We start from the raw sequence: 16,040 nt of genomic DNA, 5'->3' as shown, positions 1-16,040 counted from the left end.
ATAAGTTGTATTTAACATATAATTATTAGCTATGGAATGTAATTATTTTAAAGTATAGCTACTAAATATAAATATATAGTAATGTTAGTTATGCTATGTAGTTATCCCTTTATTCACTGTGACTTGATTGTCATGTAGCTTGATTTCAGTGGGCTCGTACAGAGAGCTGTTATAAGAATGTCCAAAGCTGCAAATGAAAGGCCGAAATCCCTATTTTGGCTTTTCATTCTCTACTGGTAAATAACTTCTTTCCAAAATTCAAAATTATTTTAAGATAACCAGTTGTGGCTATAATTGCGGAAATTAAAGAAGGAACGTATGAAATTTTCTGCTATTGAATTTGATTGAATGATGAAACTGTACACTGCATCCTAATTTATACAAATAAAAGAGCATCTTCTCTAACTAACTATGCCATGTGTCCAATTCTACTAGCTACTCTAAAAGAAATTCTCTGAATTTACATAGTGGAATCTTTTATTTTCTGAATTTGTACATTTGGATATACTCAAATAATTCTGGATGCTTCCTCTTTGTGGGCTTGTATGTTGATGCTGAAATGTCACTTTCAAGTTGATGGCCCAACACATAATTTGCTCACTTAATTCACCAGGCCCAACATTTACACATAGACGGCGGCCCAGACCATGGAACATTTCATTTGACACTTAGGAAACATTAACACCTTCAACACTTTGAACCACATTTCATTTGACACTTAGGAAACATCAACACCTTCAACACTTTGAACCACAAAAATCCTTTCTTTCATTTCTTCTCCAAATTCATCACTGAATCACTGAGTCTTCATAGCTGTTCCAATCAGTGATTCCAACAATAATTCTGTTTTGGTTCTTGGAAAGGACAATACTTCCCTTTAATATTTTTAACCAGTTGTGGCTAATGGCTATAGTTCTGTTTTGGCTCTTGAAAAGGACATTACTTCCCTTTAACATTTTATGGGAAAAGATATCCCAGTTTACTCCTTAACATTCAACTTTCAAAGAGCAATTAATGTACATGCTCTTTGAGAATTAGTTTTATATGAAAAAGTCTCATTATGAGTTTGAGAATGAATAGATTAAAACCAACCAAACAAATATTTCTGTTTAACAAAAACTTCCACCGAATGTCCTTTATAAGGATCAATGTTTAACGTTTGTCACCATTTAAAAAAGTGTACCAAATATGGATATTCGTCAGAATTTCTTGTCCTCTTACTTTTTTTTTTTTTTTTTTTATTCTCTATATTTTCCCTCCTTCTTCTCTATCTTTAAGACCCCATTATTATTTGTGGTTGTTAAGCTTGATTGTTGAAGAAGAAAAAGCGGAAGTATTGATTTTGCAAAGTTTGGATTGAATTTAACTATTTAGAATTGTTGGAAAGCTGGATATCAAATTTGAAGTCAATTGGATCAATCTTGAAACAAAAGCTGTATTTGTGAAGTTTCTGTGCAAGTCTATAATTCGTTATGACTTTTGAACAATTTATTTTAAAGTTATGACACAATTTGTATCAAAATCCTAGTGATCGACCATGACTGGTGGTCATGCAAGTCTTTGCCAATCTATCAGAAATTCCTAGTGATCTCTTTCATGACTTGTGAACAATTTGTTTTAAAATTACAATATTATTTGCACTAAAATCCTAGTGATCCGCCGAGACTTGTAATAAGGTACTTGTCCATCTATTTGAACTTCTGTTAGGACTTACAAACAAATTTTGATCTACGTGCTATTTTTGCTAAAACTTATTTAAATGATATTAAAACTTAAATAATGACATGAAAAGTATTCTATTTATGCAAATAACTCTTTACTAGGATTTATTAAAGAGCCGAGAAATCTCATTCATTCACCAAATTTCAAATAAAATAAAAAATATTTAAGACAAAAGAAAAACCAAAATACACGTGGGGGTGCGCTGGAAAGTGTTCAACTCAAAATAGTTGCCTTTCCAAAACCAACTTGGAAGCATGATTGTTACATTGACGCATTTTCCTGTGTCTCTCATTATGTCTATAAATAGCACATTCAAATCCAGTGTAAGCTCTAACGTTTTCCTAGTTGCACAGAAAAAAAAAGAGCGCCTTTTCTCTTCTTTTTGACATTCATATCTCTGGAATCATCTGGTATTGCAACTTCTTTTCTACTACAAAAGTCTGTATATTTCCTTTTATAGAAAGTTTTGTGTTTTCTATATATGTCTCTTTCTCTTTTGTGTGTGTGTGAGAGAGAAAAACTATACAACACCATGATTCTCGAATCTGCAAATTCGGATCTGAAAAAAGTTGAAAGTTTTTTTCAACTTCTTCCATTTGTCACCATTAGTTTTACATTGTACCAACAGCCAATCATTATTTAATTTCCTTTTATTTCTTTCTTATTTTTGGTTTTTCAAATTCAACCCAATTTCAAATCTGGCTTCTGATTCGAGTTATCATTCATTTTTCCTTGTATAAGTGCGATTCTTTTATACATAAAATGTGTTTACATCTAATGGAATGCCCGTAAATGTTTTGAATTACAAGTTTACGTCCACATGCATGTATTTTTATATGTAGATGTAGAAATAGCAATCCTCATGGAACTAATTGGGTGTTTGATTCACTACTATGTTACATTTTTTGTCCATCTTGCCACTTTGTTGCCATTATTTTTTCTTTCTAGCCTGTCTTGTTATCTTGTTTTAGTTGTTTTGTATCTTGCTATTGCGCTGTCATTTTTTCTTGCAAACATGTTTTTGATTTCTTTGCTTTTGAGCCTACGTCTATGGGAAACAGCCTTCCTATCCCACAAAGGTAAGGGTAGGATATGTGTGCATCTACCTTCAGACTGAACAATGACACGGGATTATCTTGGATATGTTGTTATTGTGTTACATTTTTCAGTCTGATTTGGTGAAATTTGCTGTGTAGGTTTGAAGGGAGATAAAACATGAAGAATTCCATATCTGAACAGAGTTTCTACATAGAGAGTGAAGAAGAGGATGATGAACTGGGGAAGCATTTGGACAAAGATGAAAATGAAGAAGGAAATGAATCTGATTTTTCCAATTACTCCAATGATAATGATGATGATAATAATCGCCAGCAAAGCAAACCTAATTCCTTAACCTCTGCTTGGCCTCAGAGTTACAGGTATTTCACCTGTTCCTTGCCTAGGACCAGTTTATTAAATACTACCTTCATTTCAATTTGTTTGTCTGGTTTTGACTTGGCACGGAGTTTGAGAAAGTAAAGAAAACTTTTGAATCTTCTGATGTTAAATTGAACATATGTAGAATGTATCAAAATGTCCTTTAATCTTGTCGTCTTAAACATGCCAGGTGGAAAGTTGAAATTAAAGGGTTTTCAAAAAAGGAAAGAGACATTCTTTTTAACACAGACTAAAAAGGAAAATAAGACAAACAAAAACTCTTAGTGTTTTTTTCTTCCTAGATGGCAGAATCGATTCTATTTGTGGATTGAATTATTTGCCCCTTTTTTTTTTTTTTTAATTTAAGTTTTGAATTTCTTCAGAATTAACATTTTGACTTCATAGGCACATTGTGTTGTATGTAGCGTAATTTCATTTCTTCTTTGGTCACTTGTTAGCATGTTGATTAATGTAAGCATGTGAAGTGAGGTCATTTACTTTAGATTTCATTTGAAGGAGAAGTTGGATCAATTTTCAAACTTGAACCAATGTAAATTTATTTTTAAAGGGTAATGACAACCATCTTACGTTCAGTTTTCTTGAATAATTTAAGGATTTGGAGCTAAAACCTTCCAACGATTCGATTCTAACTGTTGGAATCATAGATATCCAGTGATGGATTTGGTACTTATAGTGCGGCAAGGCCTAAGATTTCCTGGCCCTGTCTGAAGAGCATTTTAATTAAAGAGTTTCAATTTGGAAACTATACAAACGAGAATGCAAAGACATATAGCCAATCACTGGGATCCTTGGGAGACCAAGAAAGCTAATGCATAACTTCTTTATACTGAATTTTCCTTCATAAATTATTCAATCTGATGCCTGATGGGTGGGGAAGGTGCATTTGCTTGCTTCGAAGGGGTCATTCAAGCAACAGTTTATTTGCTGCTGAAAGCCCGTGCTGATCTATGATGAAGCAGAGCACTCTCCATGTAATGCCTCATATTCTGATGAGTTTTCTTTAGTTCTCGGATATTGGTACTTCTCGCCCTGTCTCTAAAATAATTGACCATTTGATATGTTGTCAAGTTACTGTTATGACTTATATAAAGCAATGATCATATGTAAATCTTTGACAAGGAATTGAATTTAGTCTCTTATGCAGATGGATAAAGTTTACAAGTCAAAATATTTATCAAATTTGGTTTCCTAGTGCATTTCCCAATTCTAATCATTTTGAGTATTTCTTGTAGGCAATCTATGGATCTATACAGTAATGTACCATCTCCAAGTCTTAACTTCTTGGGAACACCTTCATTATCTCGGCTAGGAAGCTCATTCTTGGGCTCATCTCTCATAAGAAGACACACTCCTGAGATATTGCCCTCTCTTCACAAGCCTCTCATACCACCACCAGAAGAAGAAAAACCAGCTCACAGGCGTAGTTCTCATGGTTTGCTGCCTCCCCTACACCCGAGGAAATCTTCTATTAAGAAATTTCCTGATGACAAACCCTCCAAAGATGCACATGGACTTGCAATGTCTCGTCAAAGCTCCTATGGCCAAGCAGTGATAAATGGTAATTTTTCTGAATATAATTTCATGTCATAGTGGATGTTTCAGTTTATTGATGAACACTATGCCACCAGAAGATTGACATACCACTGTAGTGCCATCAACAGTTCCCAAGTGCTGCCATTTAGCTTGTTCTAAAGACATTAATTCCATATATACTATTGTGCTTATGGTGGCATAGCCATGATATTGTTATTCACTTTTTCTGGTTAATGTTGAATGAAATTTGGCCTTCTAGTTTTAAGGTAAAAGGAATAGCTTCATTCATTCTTCTTGAGCTGTGATGATATATCAGAGTTGTGATTAATTTTAAGCTTTTGGAATTTCACTGGGTATGTTGTTGTTATTGTTTGGAGTTTCTCTTGAGAAACACTGATGCTCTTAAATCATAAATGAATGTAGAGAAACCAGAAATATGAGGCTTGTTCCTTCTAAAGTTGTGGCAAACCTTCATATTGCAGCATCTTTAGATCTATAATAGCTGTTTGTAGGCTAAGATAAGTTATGTAATTGTATCATGCAAGTGTTATACATAATATTTTCAGTCTTCTTTCTAACGTCTGTTACATCTTTGACAAAAGGAAAGCTCCTGGTTGTATTTCTCTATCAAAATTGATTGCCCGCAAAGCTAGTGAGCAACATGTTTTCTCATACATTCTTTGTTTGGTTTCATACAGGCATGAATGTTCTCTGCGGAGTAGGAATGCTTTCTACTCCTTATGCTGTGAAGGAAGGTGGATGGGCCGGACTTTCAATATTATTCATCTTTGGCGTGCTTTCTTTCTATACTGGCATGCTGCTGAGGTACTGCTTGGATAGCCAACCAGGGCTTGAGACGTACCCAGACATTGGTCAGGCTGCTTTTGGTACAACAGGACGAATTGTTATATCAGTAAGTTCCATTAACTTTAAGTTGTCTTTGATTCTTCTATATCTGGTTATATAGAAGGCCTTGCCGATTTGGATTTGCTAAGTGTCCCACATTGGTGAGGGAAATGGGTTGTTGTCCCTTTATATGGTCCTGGAATATTCTCACCTCTTGAGCTAGCTTTTGATATTGAGTTAGGTCCAGGGACCATTTCTTAACCTTTGGTTTACTCAAGGTTGGGCCCACTTGTTATGTTGTCCATGCTCCAGATGTCCAGTTCTGGGCAGGGGTTTTTTAAGTGTCCCACATTGGTAGAGGAAATGGGCTATTGTCTCCTTATATGGTCTTGGGAAATCCTCACTTCTTGAGCTAGCTTTTGGGGCTAAGCTAGGGCCAGTCCAAAGTAGCTTCTCCTTACTAATGAATGTTTGCACTCCGAAGGAGAGGAGGCAACAATGTTTTCTGTCCCGGGCGGGAGAGTGGAGAACATGTGAGGAACTAATTGTACTTGAATATGCTATGCTTTCATCTATAGTAGACTCTATTCCGAGACAATATCCAAAATTTTCTTAGTTCTTGAGGTAAAACATTTCTAGAACTTTTGGCAAGTCCTGACTATATTCTGTATCTAGGTCGTTTGATACTTTTAGAGATGTCACCATCAAGATCCAAGTTGTAGAAACTACTGTTTGAAGAGAAATATGATCTTCCTCTACTAAATAGCCAAATAGTATTCGACTAGCACGTCTCTTGGCTAATAAAGTTGTTACCTACTGATGTGTGCGTCAAGGAATGAAGCTAGTTTAATTTGAACACATTACGTATGCAAAAATGCTGAGATTAGATATTTTATGCATTAATCTAGGCCAAAATCTTAAGAAAAAGAGAAACACTCAGTATTGACTTTTCTAGAATAACTCGTTTAAGGAATCTTGTCGCTCCACCAAAGTCCAATCTCTTTATAATATTCTTTTGGCTAAATATCTTATATCTGATAAAGGCTTAAAAACATTTCTTGTTCTTGATACTGATTCATTTTTGTATTGTTGTAATTTTGTGGATGCAGATAATTTTATATGTGGAGTTATATGTAAGTTCATCTGGCCTACAAGTTTGTCATTCTTTTTGCATTTCCTACCAAACCAATATGAGTTATATAGCTTTAATATTTAAAGCATCTCGGCCATCTTGATATTGCTTCATTTCTAAATTTTGTAGTATATGTGCTTTCTCATTCTATTTGTTTGTCCTTCGCTCGTAGGCGTCTTGTGTTGAATACGTAATCTTGGAGGGTGATAACTTGTCTGCTATATTTCCAAATGTACATCTAAGTCTGGGTGGGCTTGAGTTAGATGCTCGCCATCTTTTTGTTGTGATAGCCACCCTGGCTGTTCTTCCTACTGTTTGGCTGCGTGACCTCAGTGTCCTAAGTTATATCTCAGGTGAGTGACCAACTTCCTGCAATAGTAGCTTCATCTATGAACTGTCAAAAATATTATAATCTGATAGCAATCTCGCGTGCCTAAATGCACCTATGCACCCATATGATACAATGGTTAGAGAACAATTCATGAAACAGTGCCTACATACAGTAACCCTACAAGAAAAATGCAGATACATGGGTAATTGGTGTGCATATATATATATATATATATATCCTGTACTCCTGACAAGTAAGTTCAGAGGTTTTCATAGGCTCGATAGAGGGGAGAAATTTGTACTTCAATGATCCTGTGGTTATATAATATCTGATGCAGATGTCAACAAATTGATTCGGGCTATCCTTATGTGGGCCGCATACATAAGAAACCTATTATTTATCTTCAAATTTGTAGATTGTTTCGTAGTAGCTATAGATTTTTCAGTGAACGTAATCCTTAGTCTTTCATCCATTTGTTTTGAGGTTTTGACATGCATTTTGTAAGTGTTGAACCATGATTCTGAATGGACTGCCTGTAATTTTCAGTTGGTGGAGTTATTGCTTCTGTTTTGGTGGTCCTCTGCTTGTACTGGGCTGGCTTGGTGGATCATGTAGGCTTTGAAAGCAAACAGACTGTACTTAACGTATCAACTCTTCCTGTTGCTATTGGGCTTTATGGATTTTGTTACTCTGGGCATGCGGTCTTTCCCAATATATATACATCCCTAGCGGATCGTAATCAATTTCCTGCAGTCCTCTTGACCAGGTATTTGTTTTCATAGATGCTCATGACTTGCTTGTTGAAGTCTGTTGATTAAATTGGAAATATCTCTAGGAGAGAAATTCATGTTCCAGCTCTCTCTAGCAATCCATGTAAGGAAAATTTAAGACTTACGGGGAAGCTTGCCTCATCAATTTTGTGATATCAGTACCAAGGTTGAATTCTAGAGCAGATTATCAATGCCAACATAACCAGATTTCTCTGAAAATGATCCTGCGTTCCCTGAGTTTATTATGATAGCCTTATTTTGCGAAGATGGGTTTGATTTGGATGCAGTTTTGGTATGGTGACTCTGTTATATGGTGGAACAGCTGTGATGGGGTACCTGATGTTTGGGGACTCAGCTGAATCCCAGTTTACTCTAAATTTGCCCAAAGGATTAATGGCTTCCAAGGTTGCTGTGTGGACAACTGTAAGTAAACTAACATTCTGATTGAGTTCTCTACTACCATTTGAAGATGTAATTAACTTGTATCTCCTTCTTTTGCAGGTTGTTAATCCTTTTACAAAATATCCTTTTCCTGAATCCATTTGATGTTGCATTTGTCAGCAATTCTGGTCCTCAGCTAGTGTGTTAAAATATGATACTTAAAGAAGAAAAGAAACCTACTTTTTCCGGTCCTGCTACATTAAGAATGAACAGATTTGAACACCTGGATAATTTCATGCTAGCTCCTGCAAAAGTCGTCAGCTATAATTTAAGGCACTTCCTGGCAAATGATTCTGTTCTTTTTATTCTGTCTCATTTCATATATGCAATTTTCTGGGGTGATATCTCCAGAATTTCTTGTGATTGAAAACATAAAAGAAAATGTCTTCCTTAATTAGATGTACATTTGCTTTGACCCTATCTCCTGTAGCAATGTGTTTGGAGGAATTGTTGCCGTCGAAGCACGCCAAGTCTCACGTGTACCCAATCCTCATTAGAACTGCATTGGCAATCTCCACATTACTTGTTGGTCTTGCTGTTCCCTTTTTTGGTGGGTTTTCCATCTATGACTCCACTTATTGTTATCATTCTGAGCAATTTGCATTTGATCCCATTAACCTCTCGGGAACAGTACATCGCAAATGCGACTAATCTACTCAGCGGTCTTGCTATAACTTAGGGTTATTGCATATTTCAGATGGTTTCATTTCCAGCTAGATGTGCTCCTTCTCTGTGTAGCATTATATGAATTAAGCATTAGTATTTATCCTGCAGGTTTGGTGATGGCATTGATTGGATCTTTACTTACAATGCTAGTTGTGAGTCCTATGCTTTCTCTTTAAGTTTGTTTTCTGTTGTTATTTATCAGCATAAATCTGTACTAACGGAAGCTCTAATTCCAGACTCTGATACTACCTTGTGTTTGCTTCCTGAGAATCTTGAACGGAAAAACTAGCCGCCTTCAGGTATAGAGAAGTTTCAGCACTCGCTTTCATCTGATTGTTTCTGGGAAATAGTAAAGCCCATACCCCTTCCCTATTCTCTTTTCTTGTTAGTTTACCTAAATGGATCAGAGACTTCTTTGTGTTGCAGTTCTTCATTTACTCTAGATTAGATGTGATGCATGAAAGAGGTAAATCACGCGATAAGGACACACAATTAACCATAGTTTTCAAAAGAAAGTATAAAAGAACTAGGAGAGGTGATCCCTGAGAAGTCCTCCGTGTTGCATTCCTCTTTTCCTTGTCAACAAGAAAAGTATAAAAGAACCAACAAGTTATTTTCGCTCCTGGCGTTACAATTTGACTACTTAATTAAACTTTGTTTTAGTTAAGATGCTTTCTTGAACATCAGAAGAAAAACATCTTATGCCATAAACAATTGCATTTTGACGTTATGCGCAGTACTCTTAGACATTTTGACTAGTTAGGAATTTATCAGCATTTTTTTTTACTAACTATGCTGCTAGCAGTATTCACTTGTAATGGAACTTCTTCTCTTATCCTTTCTATGCAGGTTACAATATGTGTCCTTATTATCATAGTAGGTACGGCATCCGCAGTTATCGGGTCCTATTCAGCTCTCTACAATATCGTCAAGAGCATGAGCTAAATTTTGTAATACTGACTATGGCACCAGATATTTTTGAGCCTAGAGTACATTAAGTTTCTAATCATAAAGACTTCACAAGTTCCCATTTATTGGAAGAGAGCCCGTATTCCATCTTCGGGCTAGTGATTTTGATAATGATTCTTTTTTTTTTCCTCCTTTTTCTAAAGACATCTGCAGTCCCATTGTTATTTAGAGAAAAAAATGCACTTCCATTTCATTAATTTTTCTCTTTTTCTTAGTTTCCTTAGTGGTCGTTTGGTGCATGGTCAAAATTATTCCGGGATTATAATCCCGGGACTAATTTATCTCATATCTTGGGACTATTTTATACCATCTCCTAGATGGTATAAAATAGTCCCAAAGATAAAATGAGATATCTTGGGATATCCCGAAACATATACCATGGGATGCATTTTATACTTTATTTGGTACAAGGTATAAATTTATCCCAGGATAAATTTATACCAGGATAAATTTATACTTTCTACCAAACATGGTACAAAAAATTAATGTTAGGATATCCAACTTATACCATGCACCTTTAGAGTATTATTTAGAGGGGACAAATCCAGTTCTCATTTCAGATATTATATGGCAAAACATATTTCTCCATCTCAAACCTTTCTTTCATTTAGTTTTACATGCTAATTCGGTCTTGGAATCTTCTTCTCAATACGTTAGGAAGAGATATCCTTTAAAACATAAACAGGAGTAGAGGTGGCAATTTGAGCCCATATTTAGAAAATTAGTCCATTTTACTCACATGTTAGTGAGTTGGGTCACTCATATTTCAGGTGGGTAAATATGACTTCAAGTCTCTTTTTAACCCATAAAAATATGGGCAAATATGAGTAAAATATGATTATCCATGTAAGAACACACTAGACCCAATAACAACTCATTTTGAAAATAAGAAATTTCTTTCTTACCCCACCACCCACCCCGCCATGCCCCCCCACCCCCACAAACTTTTTTTTTATTTCATATACTTTATTTTTCTTTTATAAAAAGCTTATATTTTTTTCTTACCTCTCACTCCGATCCCTACTCCCACCCCCACCATACCCCCCCCCCAAAAAAAAAATTCAATTTCATATATTTTTTACCTTTATAAAATTTTATAAAAAATGGAAAAAAAAAATCTTATCCCCATCACACCCCTCCACGACACCCCCCCCCCCCAACCCCAAAATTTCAATTTCAAATATTTTACTTTTATAAAAAATGAAAAACATAAAAAATGGAAAAAAATATTCTTACCCCGCCCACCCCTGCACGACCCCTCCCCCGCCCCCCAACCAAATTTCAATTTTCATATAAATTACTTCTATAAAAAATTTATAAATAATGGAAAAGAATTTCTAGTCCCCCACCCCACCCCCACGCCCCCCCCCCCCCCCCCCCCCCGGCAAAAATCAATTTCATATATTTTACTTTTATAAAAAAAAAAAATCTTACCCTCACCTCCTGAAATTTATATGAAAAAATTAATTTAACTTGACAAAAGAAAAAAATTATAAACATACATTTGAAATAATATTACACTTGTATAATATGGGTTAACCCATAACCAATCCAGCTATTTATCACGCAACCCATATTTACTCACATAAAATATGAACGGTTTGAAACCCAACCCATTTTTGTTCAAACCATTTTCAACCAAACCAAATCCAACCAAATCCACCCATTTGCCACCCCAAACAGGAGTGCTCTTGAAATCAATCATGTAGGTGAATGAAGCAGTAAAGAAAAGTCTGATTTCTGTTCCAAAACCGGTTATTTGAATGAGATTAGAAAGTTCCATTTATGTGGAAGTGTTATTGCAGAAATGAATGTTAAATTCCACGTGGATTTTAGTAAGAGTTTTGAATTAATTGTTGGAGCTATGAAAACAAGTTGCACTTAGTGATATCACTAATGAAATAAGTCAAAATAAACATAGGGGAAGAGCAGCAACAGGCAACTAAAACTGGTGAATGTGTCATCTTAAATTCCACCTTATTAAAGAGTTATGTGGCAAAGCATAAGAGTACTTACTCACACCGGTTTACACCAAATTAATTTAACTTATTATAGTTAACTAATTTAATATAGTACAATTATATTAATCATGCATTAATAGAGCAATTTTTCGCATGGTTCTAGCCTGGAGCACCTAACTACTCCCTTACCTGCACCGAGAGAGAAACATAACCCACGATCACATTATAATCTTAGTTTCTTTTGTTAGGTGGCAATGTCGATAATTCAAAACCTTCTGAATGTTCCCAAACTCATTGCACTTCCAAGCCCCTTTACTCATTTTCAAAATTTAAAATATTTTATTAAGAGAGACGGGATAAGTGAACGATCATAGTGTACATAATGAGAGATATATACCTACCTAATGGAAATCAAAGGTTTTTATTAAGAGAGAGAGACACAGAGAGAGAGAAGGACGTGAGAAATTAAATATATTTCTATATAAAATCGTAAAGAGCTAACTCGGATGAAAATATAAAGAGCAAAAAAGATAGCTTGTCTTAAATTGGTTGTAGCCAAGGTATGGAATGAATCCTTATAAAAATTTAGGCTACCTGAAATAAGAAATTTGTAACTACTATATGAAATTAAACAAGAAAAGCACATAATTAAATAGCAAGATCCCTTATTCAGATGTGGATCAGAAATATATAGTACCGTCAAGAGTTTCCTTAATTATTTTCGGGAGCTCCCTAATTCTTTTTAAAGCTAATAAAAGTGGCTTACTTTTGCAACAAGAAAGGAAATAATTTAACCTACACCAAATATAATTCTGAAAGGAAATTTCTTATAATTTCCTAATTAATTTCATGTTTCCATAAGTTATTTTCTGGGAGTTTACTAATTCTATTTGTCCAAGCCAATAAAAGTGGCTTACTTTTGTAACAAGGAAAGAAAATAACTAAACCTACACAAAATATATAATTCTAAAATAAAAATAGCTCAGGTTAATTTTCTTGCTATAATTATTTCCATACCCTCTATCTATCCCTATATATATAGCATGGTATTTGGAAAACTCCTCCTCCTCCACTTCACGTTCTTCTTTCAGATAAGTAGCTAGCTAGGGTTCAAGCATCGCTTTTCTTCTGCCTTCAAAACAGAAGATGACGAACTTAGGAAGTAGTTCATGTGATGCAATTACAGGTATGAGGTTTCATCCTTTAGATGAAGAGCTCATAAACTATCTCCTCAAGTTTGTTTCCGGTAAGCCTTTTGAATGCGATCATATTAGAGACAATGTAGACTTGTACGGTAACAAGAAGCCATGTGATATATTCGACGAATTATCCACGGAAGGGGAGACAACGGATGTGAACTATTTCTTCACTCAGTTGAAGAGAAAATCAGTGGATGGTAAGAACTGTATTAGGACAATGGTTGGTGGCGGCACATGGAAGGGTTTGGACGGGGGTAAAGATGTTTTAGATAAGTTTAAACGATCAACGATAGGACTCAAGAAAACCTTTCGTTTTGATGATCGTAATGATGAAGATCAACAATATGCGTGGAGAATGAAAGAGTACTGTCTTAGCGGTAGAATACTTACGGCGTTGAGGAAACGTGGACAAATTCGACATGAGAACTTCGTTTTGTGTCGCATTAAGAGGAAGCTGGTTGATCAGAAGAAAGGACTACTTTGTGATATTAGTGAAAATATTAGCGCCGGATTCATGTGTTCAAATATCCCTGTGGAGATAAGTAGCAATGGAGATGAGATTATTATTCCTATGGTAGGGTGCGTGGAAGATCAAAATCAATATGTGGACTCATCATGCGTCCCGGTAAATTATATGTCTGAAGATGATCAGTTTCAGTTAATGATGAAAGACCAAGTCCAAGGCGAAGGATTTTGTTCTAATAATAATTATGAGGAGGTGCAAAATATGAACGCTGGATTGTCGTGTACTCTCCATCAAAAGAAAAGATCAATTAGTATGTGTTCAGGTATAATTACAAGTAGTGGAGATGAGAATATTGTTGTTACGGAGCAGCTAGGGTGTCTAGAAGATTATAATTATGTACCACCAAGTGGTTTAGAAGAAGGATTTTGTGCTAATAATAATAATATTTCTAGGGACGATCATCAGTTCCAACAACAAGAAGAAGAATTTGAACGTGCCAAAGCTAGTGTTCCACCGGTGGAAGAGACATTGTCTGAGTTGAGCAATCTTTTTAATGGAAACGAGGACTTTCATAGTCTACTCAGTACTTTGCTACAAACAAAATCAGATATTAATGATCCAATTATGTCCCAAATGCCTCACCTCATCTCTACTGATGATCAATTTTTTGAACAAGCAACCATGATGAGTAGTAATGGTTTGCCAATCATGTCTGCTCAGTTTCACATATGTTGTGAGCAGATGCAATTAGGGAATTATGAGACAGAATTAGCTGAATATTGCTTTCCAATGGATCACATTCACACAGCGGAAGACCTGCCTTGTAGCCACACACGAATTTATGAGCCCTTGATTGATGATCAGTTGACTATACAAGGAGATGAATCGAGTGTCGGCACATTAGCTAGAGAAGTTAATTATCCGAATGATATAGCGTCATATCACAAGGCACTTGATTCCTATGCTGCATCGCAACTAAAACGCCATCCACTATCAGTTCCTGAAGCAACACCACTGTTGGATCAACGCCTTACTTTCTCTCAAGATTATTGCTTCTGATTTATATGTAGTTTCTCATCATAATATTGAAACTCGCTAGCTAACTCATGTAATTATATACTATCATTCACAGCTTGGAGCTCTAAACTGAGAATATTTGTAATCTGATGCTAGCTCTTATTGAGAATGACTTCAATATATTAATATGCTTAATTATGAGTAACCCAACTTTTTTCATATTCTTTCTTTCTAACAATAAATATATATATATATACACTGCAACTTTTTTTATTGGTTGTAATTTGATGCTCTCATTGAAAAGTTCCTGCATGCACATGCTTGTCCGTGGGAGTTCTTGTATATGTTACTCTCGGCCACGGGGAAATTATTTTGAAGTGCTTGTTTTATTGCTTCAAGATTGAAACGATATGAAATTTGTTGAGTTCTACTTTCTTAAACTAATTACTTCAAAAATAGTACTATGCTGTTGGAATTTTTGTCCCTTAAAACTGTACTACACCTACTCATCTCTTGACTATTGTTAAGATTAGCAGTTTGAGAAGTATATATATACCAAGTACTCTAGTAGTACTTCCTTCGTTCCAAATTACGTGTCTTACTTTTCTTTTTGGTCTGTCCCAAAAAGAGTGCATTTTTTATATTTAGTAAGTTGACAATTCAAACATTACATATAGTACATGACAAGTTTAAAAACCACAAAATTCAATTGACATATTTAGTACATTACACACATATTTAGTTTAGCATGACAAGATTGAAAAGCCTTCTTATATTTCTTAAACTTTGTGTCTAGTTAAATTAAGACACTTTAATTGGGACGGAAGGAGTAACATTTATTTAGACTCAGTGTCTACACTACACTAACGAATATATAACATGTTAAGAAAAAAATTTAATCAGTCAATTATGATCAATTAATGTGTGATGTATACTTTAATTTCAAACTCTTCAAATACTTGTATAAGTCCTTTGTAGTTTTGTGCATGTCAACCTATATATTGAATTGTTTCTTTACTGGAAGTGACACTCAAAAATGGGTGGCATTTAGCCTCAAAATCTCAGCTACTTTTTGTGTCGCAAAAAAATTATCCATCATATTTGGGGCCATGGTAACTTAAATTTAGCTAAGGAAAAAGTTATTACTAATTAGTAACAGTAAAAACCATTGTTGAGTGTTTTTTAAGAAAAGAAAAGTTGTACTCCTGAAATTTTAAAACTTGACACGCGAATAATCCCGTTGCTAAATTTTCTATTTTCTTTGGATTTCTTTCATGTGTTGGTTAAATACGCTTAAACCGTGTGTACAACTTATTAAATGGAGTACTTTTTAAAGTTGCTTGGATTAGTAGCATAATTTTCATTGAAGTGCCAAGATTGTAGTAGTTCCTCCAATGTTTTTTAGTAATGTATTTTGGACAGACATGTTAGGAACTATCTATGAGCGTTTTGCACCGGGTTGTAACATCAACAACTTTAGTGGAGCGAACCCTGAACAAAATTGGGATACACTCCCTCCTGAGCCTGTAATAGCTATCTTGATTTATTAT

General features: G+C 35.0%; 1 protein-coding gene across 5 annotated transcripts; it reads left to right on the top strand.

Moving 5' to 3' along the window:
- Window positions 1-1,912: 1,912 nt before the first annotated feature.
- Window positions 1,913-10,044, top strand: LOC132051512 (amino acid transporter AVT1C-like). Of its 5 annotated transcripts, none has more exons than XM_059442641.1 (13): window positions 1,913-2,045; window positions 2,919-3,140; window positions 4,392-4,717; window positions 5,391-5,605; window positions 6,648-6,671; window positions 6,843-7,023; window positions 7,548-7,767; window positions 8,059-8,194; window positions 8,273-8,294; window positions 8,619-8,762; window positions 8,987-9,030; window positions 9,115-9,177; window positions 9,728-10,044. In XM_059442641.1, the coding sequence occupies exons 2-13, from the start codon at window positions 2,938-2,940 to the stop codon at window positions 9,821-9,823; spliced, it is 1,674 nt and encodes a 557-aa protein (XP_059298624.1). In that variant the 5' UTR covers window positions 1,913-2,045; window positions 2,919-2,937; the 3' UTR covers window positions 9,824-10,044. The 5 variants fall into 5 exon arrangements, with proteins under 5 accessions (XP_059298624.1, XP_059298620.1, XP_059298623.1 ...); XM_059442637.1 differs by having other exon boundaries at window positions 1,977-2,132; XM_059442640.1 differs by lacking the exon at window positions 1,913-2,045 and adding an exon at window positions 2,070-2,160.
- Window positions 10,045-16,040: the final 5,996 nt, after the last annotated feature.

Source organism: Lycium ferocissimum, chromosome 4, assembly GCF_029784015.1.
Source record: "Lycium ferocissimum isolate CSIRO_LF1 chromosome 4, AGI_CSIRO_Lferr_CH_V1, whole genome shotgun sequence".
Lineage (NCBI taxonomy): Eukaryota > Viridiplantae > Streptophyta > Magnoliopsida > Solanales > Solanaceae > Lycium > Lycium ferocissimum.
The sequence above is the reverse complement of the archived record's forward strand: the minus strand, read 5'-3'. Positions and strand labels throughout refer to the sequence as shown.